The 19,294-nt window shown below is 37.5% G+C and overlaps 1 protein-coding gene across 6 annotated transcripts in view; it reads left to right on the top strand.

Moving 5' to 3' along the window:
* The window catches only part of PAK5 (p21 (RAC1) activated kinase 5), a 320,486-nt gene that overhangs the window by 198,730 nt on the left and 102,462 nt on the right, over positions 1-19,294 (top strand). For 4 of the 6 annotated variants that reach the window (XM_007476696.3, XM_056813892.1, XM_007476699.2 and 1 more), the window contains one exon: positions 3,534-3,748. In XM_007476696.3, coding sequence (XP_007476758.1) covers positions 3,545-3,748 — 204 coding nt within the window. In that variant the 5' untranslated portion in view covers positions 3,534-3,544. Of the gene's footprint in view, positions 1-2,381; positions 2,800-2,822; positions 2,932-3,533; positions 3,749-19,294 lie in introns of those variants that run through there. The other 2 variants (XM_001382088.4, XM_056813891.1) reach the window with 2 other exon arrangements.

A 19,294-nucleotide genomic window follows, 5' to 3' on the forward strand; every position in this document is an offset into this window, starting at 1 on the left:
TAAGTATAAATAATAATAAAACCTTCACTGACTTCTTCACTGGGCTATTATAAATAGCTAAATAGATATATAGAAATTCTCTTGTCAATAGACAGCACTGATTATGGTTCTCTTTAGGTTAGATAGTAGAAAGAGGGCTGGATTTGTAGTTCATATCCCAGTTTTGCCACATACTTCCTGTGTAATCTCAGGTAGGTCACTGGACCTCTCTGGGCCTTAGCTTCCTGGCTCTGATTGAGGTTCTGATCCTCTAGAGGGCTAGTGAAACCTCCTTTAATTCTAAAATCATAATCTTCTCCTAATTATCCCACTTTTCAAATTTCCTGGGTTTTTTGTTTGTTGTTTTGTTTATGGCCTCATGACCCTGGGCGAGTCACTTTATTCTCACTGCCTCCATTTCCTCATCTGTAAATTGGGCTGGAGTCAATGACAAACCACTCCAGTATCTTTACCAAGAAAACCTCAACTAGGGTCCCAAAGAGTAAGACACAACCACAAAGAGACTGAACCACAAAATCTCTTTCAGCCCTCTGAATTTGAAAACTCTCAAATTGTCTTTTTTCACTCTTTCCTCGATCTCGCCTGCTATATTATATCTAAAATAGTATGAATCCTCCTGATGCTAACCCTACAGCATCATTCCTCTGCCCTCCTCTTCTTCCCTCCCAGTCTAACACAAGTAAGGTCAAGACTTATTATCAACTCTGTTCCTCCCCAGCTTCTAAAATAACTACTGATCCTCTGATTTTTTTCTTCTTCTTAATATATTCTTCACATTTGCCAGAAATAATCTTGTTAGTGTAGTTTTTCAGTCTTGTCCAGCTCTTTGTGACTCCATTTGGGATTTTCTTGCCAAAGATACTGAAGTGGTTTTACCTTTTCCAACTCATTTTATAGATGAGGAAACTGAGGTAAATAGAATAAAGTGACTTATCCAAGGTCACAGAGCTAGTAAGTATCTGTGGCTGGATTTGGAACTTGAGTCTTCCTGATTCCAGGTTCAGCCCTCTATCCACTGTTCCACCAAGCTGCCCAGGGGTTATTAAAATACTCATCTAATTGCACCTGTCTATCTCTTCCCCCTATCTGTTTCTGACTTGCCTTCCTGGCCTGATTTCATACCATTCTCCTCATATACTCTGTTTTTAGTCAAAATGGCTAATAACTATTTCTATTATCCTGTGGCCTTCTCTGACTGCTGTACATTCACTGCAAGTGATCCAGTGTGCCTAGAGTGCATCCCCTCTTCACTTCTCAGAGCTCACATTCTAAAGTCAGGAAAAATGTCTGTTCAAATCTTTACCTCAGATACTGATTTTGTTACCCTGAACAAATTGCTTGACTCCTCTCTGCCTCAATTTACTCATCATTGGGGATAATAATAGCACCTATTTCATAGAGCTGAGCTAAAGATAAAATGAAATAATAGGTAAAGAGCTTGGCTAGTTATAACTTTATTATAACTAATTATTTATATATCATATTATTTATTATAATTATAACAAGTTATTATTGTTTTTGAAATTATTTTATCTTTGAGATCCAACTCAGGTACCAAGCATCTTCATGCCAAATTCTCTAAATCCTTTCTACACACGTCCATCATATTCTTCCTAATAGTGTCCTCCTCTGGGTATGTGTAATACTCCTCTTAGAGTGCATCCAGGAATAGTCTTATTTATTATTTAATTAATATTAAAAGTATATGTTTAATTATATGTTTTAATATTTTAAATTTATATATTTTATATATCAGATTATTTTAATATAATAGTTAATATTAAATACATACATATAATTTATATATCATATATAATTTATATTTATTATATATTATAATTTATATATAATTATATGATAAATGTCATATAACATAATTATATCATATAAATTCTATATTGAATAAATAAAATATACAAGTTATATATTTATAATCATATGAATTATACATAATTATGCCCTTATAATTATATATAGGAATAACCATTATATAATTATAATTTCCATCATAATGTATATATTATAATTTATATTTATGTAAAGTATTATAATCCCTAGCATGGCACTTTGCATATAGGAAATACAAATTTAATGTTGGTTGATTTGGATTGAATTGGATTAATTGAATATCACACATTCTCTTGGCAAGTAGAATAGAAAAGGTAGCTGCCTACTGGCTAATCTTTGAGAGAGAACAAAATGCCCCTTGCCCAAAAGTACCCACCTTCCCCCTGAGCAAGCTTAGGGGAGAGTAGAGAGACAGGAAGCAGACCAGGGGGTGGGGGAAACAATGACAAAGCAGACCTAAAAGAAGGTCACAGAGCACAGATTTTTCTTCACAATGGTTTAGGGCAGTGATGGCAAACCTTTTAGAGACCAAGTGCTGGATCTCCCCCCACCCTCCTCCCTTACACCCTAGACAACGGAGGGAGGAAGCCCTCTCACTGGCTGCTGGGCAGGGGGATGGTGATGAGAGGCACCTGTGGATAGGGGGAGGAGAGTGGCCTGAGCCCCTCTAGTTCCCCATGCTGTGAGCTATGCACCTCTCCAACTCCACCACAGGAATTGCTTTCACCACAGACTCCACAGGCTGCCCTCTGTGCCATACCCTCACACAACATGTGGCCCCCCTTCCCCCTCCCCCGCAGTCCCTTACCCCAGACAGGAGAGGGAAGAAGCATTCCCATCGGCTGCTGGGCAGAAGAGCCAGGAGGGGGGAGAGGAGGAATGTCCTCAAACGCACGGAAAGGGGAGGGGAACAGCCACATCCGAGTCCCCCTGGCTTGCCAGCAGCTGCAGGTGTGCCCACAGAGAGGGCTCTGCATGCCCTTTTTGGCACTCGTGCCATAGGTTTCCCACCACGGGTTTAGGGGGTACAGACCTTACAAGAGTCACCAGCCAGGCCTGCAGTTAACAGAAGATTCAGAGGCAGTGAGTAGCTGGTATAGTAGAGAGTGCCAGGATACTGGAATTCAGACTAGACCTCAGGCCCTTACTAGCATCACTCAGCCTCTGTTTGCCTCAGTTTCCTCAACTGTAAAATGAGGAGAAGTAACAGCTCGTCCTTTCCAGGCTGGCAATGAGGACCAACTGAGTTAATAATTACTTGGGTAGGGCTTGGCCTAGGGCTTGGCACCCAGGTGCTTCTTTACTTTCTCTAGAGAATACATAATTTAATTTAAAATGAATATTTAATAATTTATGTTTTTAAATTATATATAATAAAATATAATAAACCATATTTAATATAATTATTATTGAAAGCCATATAATGTAATGATAATATTAAGCCATAATAAGAAAAAAAAACCCATCTAAATTGAACTTAAAACACTGGGCTAAAAGAACTTTAGCCTACTTCCTCCAGGCCTTGGTCAAAGTAGCACAGATAATAAGGAGAATAATTAGAAATGGGTTTCAAACCCAAGTCCTGCTAGAGAATACCTTTGGTGAAGGTGTCTATATAAACGTTAAGTGCCCGCCAGCCTTTGAAGGTGAGAAACAACGGCTTCTCCTCTGCTCCCTTTTTCTAGGGGTTTCCATCATGTTTGGCAAGAAAAAGAAAAGGCTTGAAATCTCCGGACCGTCTAACTTTGAGCACAGGGTTCACACCGGGTTTGATCCCCGAGAGCAGAAATTCACAGGCCTTCCGCAGCAGTGGCACAGCTTGCTGGCAGACACGGCCAATCGCCCCAAGCCCATGGTGGACCCTTCGTGCATCACGCCCATCCAGCTCGCGCCCATGAAGGTACTGTGCCGGCCGCTCCCTGCGGCCTCCAGCTTCTTCCGTTGTCTGTTTGTATTTCACTTTTCTATTTAGGAACCTTTAGCAGGCATCTCGGCACACTGGAAAGAGTTCTGAGCTCAGAGACAGGAAGACTTAGGTTCAGGCCCTGCCTCCGGGATCCCTAGCGGCAGGACCCTGACCAAACCACTTAATCTCTATGTCCCTCAGGCATCCCCCTAGCCGCCTAAGCAGAGACGCTTTAGTCCCCTTGGTGGTGGAGGGAGTGCCCAGACCGGGAGGCCCCAACAGTGCCGCAGTCAAAGGCACTTGACATGTTTACGGGCAAAGTATAGACAGGGTAAGTAATGCCCGGTGAGAGATTTCAGTCATTTTGTAACCATCAATTCATAACTCCAAAAGGAGTTTGTAACGCAAAATAGGAATGAATCTCTACTCTGTGGTTGTGAGCACTTTAAAATACTCTTCAGTCCAGTAAGATGCAGTCCCAGAATAGGTGTCCTCTCTTCAAGGAGTTGTTTTAAAGAGTAACTGCATTAAGCCAGGCTTCTCACTGAATGAATATTAGTGCTATGTGTGCATATATTTATATAAATGCATTAGCTCATCATTGAATGAATATTAGTGCTATATGTGTCTGTATATATTAATATATGTGTATTAGCTCATCATTGAGTGACTAAGGGGATACATTTATGTATATATATTTATATAAATGCATTAGCTCATGGAATGAAAAATAGTGATATATGTATGCATATGTATTATATCTGTATTAGCTCATCATCAAATGAATAATAGGGATACATGTATATATCTATACCTTTATATAAATGCATTAGCTCATCATTGAATGAATAATAGTGCTATATGTGTATATATAAATGTATTAGCTCATGGAACGAATAATAGGGATATATGTATGCATATGTATTAATATCTGTATTAGCTCATCATCAAATGAATAATAGGTATATATCTATACCTTTATATTGTTACAAGGGAATCACTTTAAAAGACTGATATATATTAATTTAAGGTCGCCAAGGAATTCAGCTATGTAATTCCTAAATGAAAACTCAAGTTTGCAGTCAATCTTTTATGGAGTTTAATTACAATAGGAGGAAGAAAGGAATTGGAGATAGAGAGAGAGAAAAAGGGAGAGAAAGGAATAGGGCTTAAATACCCCTTCTGTTTAGACTGGGCCAAAAGGCCCAAGCCCTTAGATAGCTGGGGCAAAGAAAGGAGATCAGTCCCTATTACTCACGTGACCAAAATGGAAAACAGTCTCAGAGGCCCCCACCTTCAGCTTCCTTCAGAGCAAGCTTCTCAGAGTACACTGCCACCACTCCGACCAACTCCTCAACCACCCCGAGTCTTCAGACCCCCCTGATCTTTAAGGAAACCATCCAAGTTGCCTCCCCTCAGTTCTCACATCTACCAATCACTGTCCATCAATTTCCCTGTGCCAATGGAGGCTCTAGCTTAACCCAGTACCGCCCAGAGGCTTTGCACATGTCTGTTGAAGGTCATATTTTCAAATGATTAAATCTTTGCTCCTTTGCTACAGCCCTTTCTAAATCCTGTTAACCTGAGTAGGGTAGAGATTGGAATAATTAAATTTTGATCTAGGCTGCAGCCCTTACTCAATCCTGTTAGGACTGAATAGGGTGGAGATTGATTCCAAGTATCTCCATTGTATCAATTCTAAAATCAATCATGACTCAAAGAAATTCCTGTTCTATGCTTAAGCATAGGTCAAAGTCCTTTCCATTGTTCAGCAAAAGGTTTCTGTCCTAAAGTAATCTTAAGAAGGGAAGAGAAGGAACCTCCCATGCCAATGGGGTTCCCATTCCAATAGACTATCAGTAAGAAATTTTCCAAGTATGAAATATCCCAATGGTGAAATTTCCAACATTTATAAGTCTAAGGAATTTTGAGGTTTACAATATAAATGCATTAGCTCATCATTGAATGAATAATAGTGCTATATGTGTATATATAAATGTATTAGCTCATGGAATGAATAATAGGGATATATGTATGCATATGTATTAATATATGCTCATCATAGAGTGAATAATAGGGACACGTATGTATATTTATATATAGGCACATATATGCATACAATTATAAGCTATTGAAGTTTAAAACTTCATTTTCACATATTTGCAACACTATATAGACAAATATCTTATTCTTGCTAAGGAGCAGGAATATCTAAGAGACAAAAATTGCCACTTAGAACTTGGAGTTGATAAAGAAATGATTATACTTGATATTCAAATGGAAATGTGATCGCATGAATATGGATGTTCTCACCAAGGGTGCAGATTGCAACCCATTCAAGACTGAACCCAGCTTATTGTTGCATTCCTCCCATGGATACACCCCAAGGAACTCCCCTACCATACCAGGGACCTTCCTCATTTTGGGGGGGTGGGGCGTCTTAAGGTTGGTTACCAGTGTAATAGTCAGCATGTTCCACAGTTTTGCTTTTGCTTTTTCACATAGGATGCTCTTGCTCCCTTTCTTCTTCAGTGTTCTCCAATAGCTATGCATTATAGTTTGCTCACATCCACCAAGTCCTTGTCTTTTGCCCACTGTGCAATACTCATCTTTATTTCTTTGTGGACTGTAGTGCTCTGTGATTCAGAGACATACACCCCCACCAATAGAATATTTTGGATTTAAAAGATATTTCTTTGTTTCAGATATGTTGAAGGAGAATAAATAATTATATATGAAAACCCACAAAATTTTTACAAAAATATAGTATGTAAATAAAAATATTGTAGATATTCATATATATATATATATATATAGGTATTTGTCCATACATTTTATGTATTTTAGTTATATAATCAATGAGAATGGCAGACATAATTGAAATGAATCATATTTGAATTCTTAAATATTTTTTTTCCCATTTTGTCACGGGCAAAAGGAATGTGTTTGGGTTTTGGTAGGGATGAACTGCTCCCACTAAGGAGATGGGATACATTGCAAAAGTCTGGAGACAGTAGGAAGATCCAAAGGCAGCAAGGCAATGCTAATTCTGCCTGTAACCTGGACAAAATACACAAAAAGCATAGTTGATCTTGGAAACTCTCACGCCCAGCGGCCTCTGTTTTTAAAGTTTGTCATAACAAGATCCATATGGATACCCATTTCTAACTTGTATAAACTGCAGGTAGCAAAACACTAGATTCTCGGGATTTTTATGACAATAGTGGACAAAAAAGGAAATTTTTTTTTAAAAATTAAAAGAAAAATGAAATAGTATCATGTCATGGAAGAGTTATATTTTTTAATGATGAGAATTGCTAATGTGCAGAGAAGATTTTCATTGATCAGGCAAGTGTTGACTTTATTAAAAGAGAGTGGTAAAATGGGTGGAAAATGATTCATGGAAAACACTGAAAATGCGCTTGATCCGACCTAGGGTTTTGGAAGCAGGTAAATGAAGTTTCCATCTTGAACCTTAGCAGTCATGCACAACATTGGCCTTGGCTTTACTTTGTGCGATTGAACAAGTGATTTCTAATCTGCACAAAACCAGGTTGACTTTAGTCTCATCCCTTATATAAAGTAAGGATGAACCTAGCCTTCTCTATGAATCATCTTTCTTCTCTCTTGTGTGTTTCATGCTACAGATGGAATCTTCAACCTTTCAAGCCCATAAAGGTATAGATTAGTGAGAATGTTTATGGCATTGAGTAATGGGATTGGATTGAGGCATTAGAGTCTGGGAGTCTATGACATTCTCAGTGAACCTGTCTTTTGGTAGGGGGGGGAATCTTTTAATTGTCTTTTGTATCCTAGGAAATAAAGATACAAAGACAAAAAGAAAAGCATCCTTTCCCTCAAAGAGCTTTTTCATTCACCAGAGAGATACAACATATACATAAGTACATATAATTTAAGAGAGAAAGAACACTAACACTATGTGCATAGGGAGTCTCAGGGAGTTTAATGAGGAAAGACCTTTTGTAGTAATTGCCTCATAAACTGTGCCTTGAATGAAAGAAGGGGTGGTAAGAGTTGGAGGTGAGGAGTATAGGTCCAATATGCCACTCATGTGGATTCAGAAAGCAGATAAGGGAATATGTTTAAGGAATGGCTAGCAGGACAATTTCCCTAGAAGAGAGGAAGTGTGAAGAGGAATTAGATGAAATATAAATGGAAAGGGTCAAAAGGAGCTGTTAGAGCTCTGTCTTTTTTTCTCACTTCACTCGACATGCATATATGCATGTATATGTAATATATTTTATATTATGGAGAAGGTATATATCATGTGTCAGGTTGAGAATATTTATATTTTATTCTAGAAGCAAAAGGGATAATAATTTTTTGAGTAGGGGACTGGTATGTTCTGATCTGTATTTCAGTAATAAAACAATGGAATGGACTGTTTCTGAAAGAACTTTCTACTTTAAGAATTGCCTATTAATTTCCTAGAGTTGGATTATTTAAGAAGAGAGATTAAAGTGAGTAGATTGCCTACAGAAATAATATTTACAGAGAAATAAGGTGTTGAAAAAGTTATAGCTTAGAGCTGTTTATTTTTAGTACTGGAGCTGAAGACTTAAAAAAAGGTGGCAGGAAATGTCCAAATAGAATTAGGGCTAATTTTTCTCCTATCATATACCATTCCATAAAAATATCCAATAGTTTAGAAAGAACCAGGGTTCAAGTTGAATGTTCTTTCTAACCATATGAGCTTCTGTTGGTCTGATCAGACACAATCAAACATACTTTACACTGACTCCAACATTGTGATGTTATTTTGTTCCACATTTGTTGTACAAAAGACTACTAATCTATTTAACCACATTGCCCTTGCTCAATTTTGTTACCATCTTTGAGTTTAATATAGTTGAAAATTACCTCTGGCTCCTGGTGGAACTCCTAATTTTATAATGGTATCAAATTCTATAGGATAAGAAGATCTGGCTAGTTTGTGATCTATACCATTAAGAGGAATGTCCACATTAATGGACTCACAGATGACCAGGTTTTAGACTATTCTAATCCAATATTGGGAAATCACTCAAAGAAAAATATAATCATAAAATTAAATTAAATTGTTATAAATGAAAGGGATCAGTCAAGGTCACTTGGTCCATCTTTTATATTTTATTATTTAAAATCCTAATACTAAATATCAATACAAACAACTAAACTTGCTTAGTAATTTTTACATTTAAATAATTTTAGTGAATGAAGTACAAAAACACCATTTCATTTACACCATCCTCAATGAACTCTTCCTTTATTCCAGTTTCTGATGAAGTTTTGCCTCTCCTTACCAGAGCTAAATCTACTATATATATATATATATATATATATATCTTAGATCCCATATCCTCTTTTATTTACCACCAGATTGCCTTCACTATCCTGACAACTTCCTCTCTAATCTTCAGTCTCTATGTACTGGCTTCCTTCCTGCTTCCTACAAACCCATTTAAGTCTTCCCTAGTCTTTTAAAAATAAACCTTTGGGAGATTTTGCCATCTCTATCATCCTATATCTCTCCTTCCTTTCTCAACTAAACTCTTTGAAAAAGTCATCTATAATCAGCATTTCCACTTCCTGTCCTGCCCACTCTCTTCTTAACCATCTCCTCAACCTAGTTTGTGATCTCATCATTCAGATGAAACCACTCTCTCCAAAGCTGTGAGTGCTTAATTCCCAGATCTAATAGCCTAGGGATTATATAATCACAGATCTAGATCTATAAAGGAACTTAAAGGCTATTTATTCCAGTCATGTATTCCACCCCTCATTTTAAAGATGTGAGAACTGAGCCACCAAAAGATGAAGTATTTCCTTTCTACTAGTCACCATCTTCATCTAAGTTCTAACCCTTTGCACATCTCACCTGGACTATGGTAGGAGTCTCCTACTTGGTCTGTCTGCCTTAAGAGTCTCAACAATAATTCATCCCTCACCCAGCTCCCAAAGTGATTTGCTAAAGCATCGGTTGACCATGTCATATCTCCCTCCACCTCCTCACTCAAACTCCATTGGCTTACTATTATTTCGAGAATCAGATTTCCTCTATTTCTTATTTAAAGTTCTGACTCACTTGACTTTTTCTAGTATTTTCAGCCTTCTTAAATATTTCTCCCCAACTCCTCTCATCTATTCCAGCCATATTTACCATTTCATAATGCTTTATTCATCATCTCAATACCATTTCACTGGCTTTCTCTCATGATGGAATGTCTTCCTCACTCTCCTTCACTTTGTCCTATCCTTGGGTTCCATGAAGATTTAGCTCAAGTACCACCTTCTTCAGAAAGCCTTGTTCAGAGTCCCCAACAGCTAATATATTTCCCTCCAAAATATGTTCCTTCTACTCTGAATGTTTGTTAGATGCATCCAGTGCTAGCTTTGGAGTCTTTCAGAATATAAACTTCTTTAAGGCAAGGGACTGCTTTTTTCTTTATATTTCCTCAATGATTAATAAATGCTTTTGGATGGATTGATTTACTTTTCCTCATAATCATACACTATGTTCTTTTCTTCCAATTCTACATTTTCCTCCACTTTCCTTTATTATCCTAAAGCAACACCTCCTTCCACATTTCAGAAACATATATTGAGGAAATCTGTCATCATTTTGAAACCCACTTTTAAAAATTGATATTTTTTGTTCTTATATCATATTCATTTTAATATGTTACTCTTCTCCCCACTCCAGCAAGCCATCTTTTGTAACAAATAATTTTAAAAGAGAGTGAGAAAAAATCAGTAGAGCAAGACTAATCAACTACATCCATGCATTCATTTTTCTCCCTCCCACATTTCTCCATCCACTTGAAAAAAAGGAACAAAAAGAGAGGAAGAAAAGGAAGAAAGGAGAGGAAGATAAAAAGGAAGAAAAGAAAGAAGGAAGGAAGAAAAGTCCTTATCAATTAAATAATATTCCTTGTACTATCTACCTTATAGGGCTGCTAAATGGGTGAAAGAAGAGAAACTCTGTAAAGTGCTTTATAAACCTTTAAGAATCATATAAATGCCAGCTATAATTATTGTGATTGCTCACAATGAAAAATTCATCCCAGTACAATGTAAGTTTTAGGGAAGGTACTTGTGGACCAGTTGAAAACCAGAATCAGTCTAAGTGCAATGTGGCAAGTCAGCATTAGTGAAGTGGACTGAGTCTTGGAGCTCTGATCAGGAAGACTGGGTTCTGATCCCACCTCTAACTGACCCTTGCTAGGTCCTACTTCTAGATCAGCAATCTCATGATCCAGAGGCATACCCAAGCTTCTTAATCTTTTCATCCTTCTTTGAGTTTAGTGCTCTGTCCCAGCTCCACAGACAATGACACCCTCAACTATCAATCTTCTCTCTCCAAGGTCCATCCCTTCTGGGCACAGGTGTGGCTGTTGCCAAAGAAACAGAAGAAATACTCTCAACACAAAGATATCTGTTGGCCCTCTTCCCCAAAACATAGGCCAGGGAGAGGAAAAATGGTTCTTGACTGAATGAATCTTTTCTTTCTTTCCAAAGACCATTTTTCTTCCTGAATTATTGCTCTGTGTAGCTCTCAAGAAACAGGAATTTGATTTCCTGCTGGCTTCAAGCCTTGATCTCGGTTTTCTACTAGGATTTATACTTGAATCTTGTAGTGTTCTGGTTTAGCCAAATATTTTGGTTTGGGCCAAGCAACTGAATGCTCCAACAAAGACTTCAAGGGCTCTGTGGAGAGGAAAGGACATAATACTCATATTCTTCTTATTTTGATATCCAAAGGTGCCTGTTGGCAATTTACTCATACATTACTTTCATTCTTTCATATCTTTTCCCACTCTTCAGATGATTAAGAAAGGTAAAAATTATATAAGTAAATAGTGTAATACAATATGGTATTTTAGACTACTGATGGAATTGTTTAAATATCTACTCCATCAGACTAGTTGCCTAGAGAAAAGCAAATGTTTTTCTTTTTTCTTTTCTTTTCTTTTCTTTTCTTTTCATTTCTTTTCTTTTCTTTTCTTTTCTTTATTCTTCTCTTTTCCCCCTTTCTTTCTTTCTTCCTTCCAAAAATTCCCTTTCGTCTGTTTAGCCAAAGAGGTTAAAGTAAAAATCCTTAAACTAAACAACCATTCTGGAAAAAAATTGGGAATGATGTAAGAAAATGACTAAATTATGCATGTCCTTGATCCCATTACTGGATACATAGCCTTTGATCCTGCTTCTAGGCACACACACACACACACACACACACATACATAGATGCATGCATGCATGCAAGTGCAGGGGCACACACACAGGCAAGAAGATCAAAGGCAGAAATGTTCCCATATATACCAAAATGCTCAGGAACAGCACTTTTTGTGGTAACAAAGATCTTGAAGCAAAATGGGTGCCCTTCATCTGATGAACAGCTGAGCAAACCACGATATAGTAATGTAATGAAATTATGTTGTGCAATAAAGAGATTTACTTAAAAAATTCAGAAAGGCATGGGAAGATCTGGCAAACTGAGGCCAAGTAGTAAGCAGAATCAGAAGGACAATTGACAAATCAATTTCAATAGCACAAATTAAAAATACATTAAAAGGAAGCAAAATTCCTTCTTCGACACAAGAAACATTCACTTCAAGGGGGTACAGAGAGAGAAATGATTGTATGTGAAAACAAAATCTATTAAAACTCTTATTTTTTATATAAAAAAGAAAGAAAACAATTCAGAGACAAGAAGACTAAATGGGGTAATAAGGAAGAATACAGAATGGACTGTATAAAAAAAGTCTCTGTTGTTTTACCATACTAAAAAACAGCCTGGATTGTGGAAAGTAGAACCCATTAGGTTATATCTTCTGTATCTTTAGGTAATAGACAAATACTGTGACTACTTCATTTTCCTAATTCAATATCTACAGACAGAAAGTAAAGAGATCTGAGGAACAGAAAGTGCTTCTAAGAAAAGAAAGAGCTTCTGAGAGAAATCAGTGCAATCAGGATGACTGACTACAGGTCACAGGTTCCTCCCTGTAAATGGGCAAAATATGTTGGCTCCACTATTATCTAGTTAGTTTCATTGATAAGATAAATGATTTAAGGTTTTGACTAGGAATTCTCGATGAGTTTTACAGTCAAAAGAAACACTAATGTTGCTGTTTTTTTCCAAATATATCTCTGCAGAATTTTGATGCACAAACTAGTTTTTTACCATTTGAAAGATTTCTGCTATAACTAAGTGGTCCCCTCAGACTCAAGATGGAATCTGTAAGCCTCAACATAGTATCCCCAAGCCTGAATTTATATAGACAGGGCTCAATTCAAACTGTTGTTCTCCTGAATTACTCTGTCTTTGGCTTATACCCACCTGGAGTTTTCTCTGGGGATCTTAGAATGTATCCCCACCCTGTAGATTTGTGTCTAGGGCTTTGCAGTCTGCTTTGCAGTCCCCAGTTTCCACGTGTGACCTTGTCAAACAGCATGGTCTTTGATGGCTCCCAGCACATAAATAACTGATACATTTCTCCTCCCTTTCTGGTAGCCTACCTTTTCTCCTGGACTGAAAGTGCTCCAGACCACAAGTACCAAACCTGTGGTTTGGACTCCCCTCAGTACCATTCCAGGGAGTACCATTTCATCTTAGGTCATAAAAAACATTGAGACCTGAGGTCTTCACTTCCCTGTGTAATATTTATTGGGAAAGGATGGGGAGATTGGAAAAACAGGGATAATGGGAAGTTTGTATGGGGGTATGTAGGAGTTGAGGGGAGAGAGGGAATATTGCTCAGTGAAGCAAAGGAGAGAGATGCCCCCTGCTGAGAGAAAGCAGCAGGGGTCTGATAAGGACTGTTTGTCGTTGAATGACCGAACTGAAGTTCAGCTCCCTCTATGACCAGAAAAGATAGTCCACTTATCTGACTGTGAATTCAAATAATATAAAGTTTAATAACCAGTTGGGATTGTAGTTTTGTTTTGTTTTGTTTTGTTTTTTCCTTAGCTTCAGAGTTGAGGACAGAATCTGGGGGAGGGTTCTCCCACTCCCATCTACTCTATATCAGTCCTGCTTTGTCTAATTCAGAATCTTAGCAGTAGACAGAAAGCAAACAAGAACAGGTCTGACTTTCAGAAGAGATTGGGCCTAAATCTTCGGGCTGAACCAAGAAGAGGCACACCACACCACATTGGGTTGAACAAGCTCCTCCCTCCTCCAACACCAGGAAGGAACTCCAAAAACCCGGCAGGAAGGAAGTGCTAGTCACAAGACTCAACTGCCACTCCCAGTTGCCCCTTCCCCCACAAACTGTCAGTCTTATTTCCTTTCCACACCTGGAAAGGAATTGTACTTCAGAGTAGAGTTGAAACCAAGAAAAACAGCAGATGCAGAATGGAGTGAGCCCCAAATTTCACATTTTAGCCCTCTGTAAATAAGCATTTATATGGTGGCTCCTACATGCTAAATCCCCCATTTTTAAACAAATATTGTCATATTTGAGATAAATAACCCCAGAAACAATGGAAGACAAAGTTCAAGTCTTTATCTCCTTTCTCTTATGATCAGATGATCTCTGGCTGGTCTTCTAGCCTTCAACACACTGGTTGTGCCCAGGAACATCCCGTTCTCTCTCTTGAAGGCTCAAATGTGGGATTGCTGTCAAGGCAACCCCAAGGCTGACACTACACAGGAGATGTCTGTTAGTTGGATGCCACCATCACTCTGACCAGTAAATCCCCTGTCCTCCATTTAAAAAAAATGAGGGTCAGAATCTGCCACTACTCACAGTCCATGGTTCCCTTCTCTACAGCTGCCAGCTTTCTGTCAGAGAGATTATTCTATTTTTGAAGGCTGGTGCCAGGAACTTGGGTTCCATTGGCCATAGACTGAGTGTGATTCCCTTCTGTTATTGCTTGCAATAGCCTGATGGTGTATCTTCCTGTATCAAGCCTGTTCTCACTCCTGTCCATTCACCATTCAACCATTAAAGAGATTTCCCTAAAATACAGGTCTAATCATGTCACTCTCTACTCAGTTAACTCCAGTGGCTTCTTGTTGCCTGCAGGAATAAATACAAAATGTTATTTTTGGCATTCAAAACCTTTCATGACCTTACACCCTCATATCTTGCCAGCTTTATATCTTACTCCCTAACATGTATTATGATTGGCCCCCCTGGCTGTTCCCACAAAGAATACAACCCATCTCTTGGCTCTGGGCATTTTCTCTGTCCATCTCCCATACCTGGAAGTCTCTCCCTTCTTTGCTGTGACCACTGGCATCCTTTAAATCCCAACTAAAATCTCACCTCCTACAAGAAGCATTCCCTAACTCCTCTTTAATAGGATGCCTTCCTTTTATTAATAATTTCCTATTAATCCTATATCTAGCTTCCTTTCATATACTTGTTTGCATCTTGTCTTCCTCACTAAATTTTATGCTTTTTGAGAGCACGGACCATGTTCTGCCACTTTTTGTAACATCAGTATTTAGCACAGAACCTGGTAAACAGTAAGTGCTTAATCAATTATTAAATGGATACAAATAACAAAAATAATAATTACAATAGCATTTATATAGTGTTTTAAGTTTGGTGAAGTGCTTGATAGATAATCAAAAGAAGAAAGTAAACTCAAATGTCCTCAACAAAGGCTTCTTCACTTATACGTGAATATGTAAGTTAATAACTTCCTCCATCATGCCACTACATTTATAAAAAGAAAAATGCAAATTTATTGATCTTGGAAAGATGAAAAACAGCCTGACATTATAAAGACAGAATGTTACCATGGCCGTTTTAAGATTTAAAATTGCCTTTCAATTTCACAAACCTAATATTCTTCTTTTTTTCCCCTCTGCTGCCCTCTGACATTCAAGATGTAATCTGTCTTTTTAGAAATTTTTTATTGTAAATTTAGTAATCAGCTATAAAAATAATCAAATACACATAATAAGTAACGTACTGCATACAGCCCCTAGCAATGAACAATTCAGAACCAAATAAAGCAATAAAAAAACAAAAATGAATTCTTTGGGTACTGTTCCTTCTTTCCTTCATCCTCTTTCCCTCCCTTCATCTCTTCCTTCTTTTTTTTCTTACTTCCCTCCTTTTCTCCAAAATATAGTTCTGCTAAGCTCATTTTGATATAAGGATTCACTTGATATAAGGATTCACATATTTCTTCATATACTTCATACTTAGCATATCACAGCACTAGGAATTTCATCTTTTTCTGCAAATTTAACCATATATTATATTAATATAATTTAATCAGCCATTCTCCATTTGTGGGGCTTCTTAATTCTGTTTTGTTATTACATATTGAATAGTCATGGATACTTTTGCACTGAAGGTTCTTTTTCTTTAATTGATGATATATTTGTGATAAAATACTAGCAATGGACTCATAGCATCTTATGATTCTTGTTGAATATTGCTATTGTTTTTCAGCACGTTTGCAACATGCTTCCATTGTCCCACCATTAACAATGAGTGTTTACTCATTAGCCTATTACTCCTTTTTTTTCCATTTAAAAGAATGTTAAAGTTTATTGTGGTGAGTGTTATAGTATATGAGTCCAAACTTGTTTTGGAGTTTTAGGGGTCATACAGTTTTCCAGTTTTCCCAGTAATAGTTTTTATTAAAATAATAATCTCATTCTGTAGCTTTAAACAAACAAACAAACAAACCAACCTCATCTTCTGTCTTAGAATAAATGCGAAGTAGTGGTTCCAAGGCAGAGGACCAGTAAAGGCAAAGCAATTGGGATTAAGTAACTTATGCAGGGTCACACAGATAGGAAGAGTCTGAGACTACATTTGAACCCAGAACCTCTCTTCTCTGGACCAGATTATATCTACTGAGTGTCCACTCTCTCTTTTTTTAATGTATAGTTTTGTCAAGCACTTATATTTTATTTTAAAACACATTAGGTTTTTTTTTTACTTCTCATTTTTTGGTTTTTGCTATTTTTGCCATTTTAGTGTTTACAAGTAGAAATCTCAAGTTTTTAAATCTGTTTTTAATAGGATATTTAATTATCTTTTCATGTGTTTTTTTGGCAATTCATATTTTCTTTTTCTTAAATTATCTGTGTCTTTTGTATATTACTCCAGTGAGTAATGTCCATTACTAGTTTTCTAGGCATGCATGAATTCCTTATATATAAAGATTGAATGTCAGGCTCCATTTACTGACATTTTCTCAACCCATTTCTTTTTTTTTTAAATTTTATAAGATTTTAGTTGTATAAAGAACTGTTCTATTAATTAAACCTCTAGGTTTTTTTCTGTGAATATGTAAAGGATCTGTGATCTTGTTCACATAGAGAATTCTTAATATCAAAATTCCCTTCACCAAAAGCAGGTCACAACCCTCTCAGACATTAAATCAATCTCAAGAAGTACCCAATGCACCTGACAGTTAAGTGACTTGTCCAGGGATTAAGTAGGTAGGTAGTATCAACGACAAGATGTGAATCTAAGTCTTTTTTTACTCTAATCCCCATTCTACCCAGTATATACACTATTATACTTATACCTAATGTTTGCAAATTATATTGGACTCTAGAAATCATGAGAGTAAATGAGAAAAGATGACTTCACTAAAAAGACCTAAAATAGAAAACATGCAGAGAACATTGTTGATTTTGAAGCTCTTTTCATGTTGCTTTTATTTTCCAATGATTCCACTCCCAAACCCTCCTTGTACTTATAGAGAGTAGGGGAGTGAGGAAGGAGGAGGAGGAGGAGGAGGAAGAAGAAGAAGAAGAAGAAGAAGAAGAAGAAGAAGAAGAAGAAGAAGAAGAAGAAGAAGAAGAAGAAGAAGAAGAAGAAGAAGAAGAAGAAGAAGAAGAAGAAGAAGAAGAAGAAGAAGAAGAAGAAGAAGAAGAGGAAGAGGAAGAGGAGGAGGAGGAGGAGGAGGAGGAGGAGGAGGAGGAGGAGAAAAAGAGAGGACACAGAGAGAGAGAATTAAGTAAAGCATATTAACACATTGACTTTTTTTAAAAGGTATAATCCTCATCCTGGGGTCTTGCCACCTCTCTCCAGAAATAGAAGAGGCCTCCTCTCTTGTCAGCCCTTTTAAGTCACTCTGGATCAAAGTTAAGAAGTCTTTCAAGCTTGACATCCTTGTGACCAGTCTATCAGTTATCCTCATTATTCTGCTTCCTTTGCATTACTTCCTATGGGTTTCTCTGAATTGCTCATTTTTATCATATTCTGGTCAGCCTTTAAAATCCAGCTTCCCATGTGCCCCAACCAATGGTAACGAGCTGACAGGAGTCTAGCAGCACCCCAGGAACAGCTCTTCAGAACAATCAAATGATTTCACCACCTTTTTCATGAAACTTTGTAATTTATTTGACAATATTCAGTCCTAAAAATATGTTTCCTGCTGAATAATTTGTGCTACTAAAAGGATATTCAGTTTATAGAAGGAACCCAGAATAATTACTGACAAATGCTCTCATGGATGCTAGTAAACCCCTCACACTACTATGAAATGGAAGTAAGAATTTAAACACTAAAGTATGCCTAAGATGAAATACTCTGCAAACAAGCTCTGGAAATTTATGGGCCTACAAAGATTTGCTTTTCCATTAGCGTGACCAACATAGAGTTCCCTTTCTTCCCTTTCTTCCACATTTTGCCTGCTCCTTCATACCAATCCCTGCAACACCAGAACAAGAGAACAGAAGCACCTGTCCGCAAAGATTACTGAGCCATGAAATTGATGCAAAAACCTAGTCTATTAGAAATGAGATGTGTAATGTATTACAATTTATTTTAGGCCTGCTGCCTGATTGCCTTAGGCATATCCTGATTTCTTTGGGCCCTGAACACATGGTATTTGACTTTTGGTTTGAAGACCAATTAAAATTCATCCGTAAATATGACATCTGTTTCCACATTGACCTAACTAGCCTGCAAAGTGAATCTATGTCACCTCCTTCAGGTTCACAGCCATGTCATGGAGGCCAATAATTGGAGGAACATGAGTCCTTCTGTTTAGCCTGGAGACACATAATAAGTGCACCAGAAATGAGAGTTAGTCAAATTTCTGAAGTAAAGCTCATCTACAGGATTCTTAAAATGGACAGTAAGGCTATGGCAACATTAGTACCTTGTGGCCCCATTTACCCCAAAAGCCTAAGGACCTTTTCAGGGAGGAATTCTAAATCTGAGCTAATTTGGGCTCCCCCCCGCCCCGAATCACTCCTCTCCAGTAGTCCTTTTGGTTTAGGTCAGATAGAGGGGGCAAGGTGCCAAGTGCTGCCCTCAAAGTCTAATTGGGAAGAGGAAATAAGCAGCTGCCACCACATTCACACTGCCCTGCCTAATCTGTATACTAAAAGAATTAACTACCAGGGGGAGCCAAAAGGGGGAAAAATCTACCTGTACTTTATAGAACATGACCATTCATTCCCCTTTAGCCCATTTCCTTAGAATCATGTTCATGGAAGCTATGAATTGAGCCAAACTGTTCTAAAAACAGTTTGTAATTATTCCAGAAAAGATACTAAATTATTTGTACTTTTTGAATACACATGTGCATGGATGTGCATACATATAT

This window comes from Monodelphis domestica, chromosome 1 (assembly GCF_027887165.1).
Source record: "Monodelphis domestica isolate mMonDom1 chromosome 1, mMonDom1.pri, whole genome shotgun sequence".
Classification (NCBI taxonomy): domain Eukaryota; kingdom Metazoa; phylum Chordata; class Mammalia; order Didelphimorphia; family Didelphidae; genus Monodelphis; species Monodelphis domestica.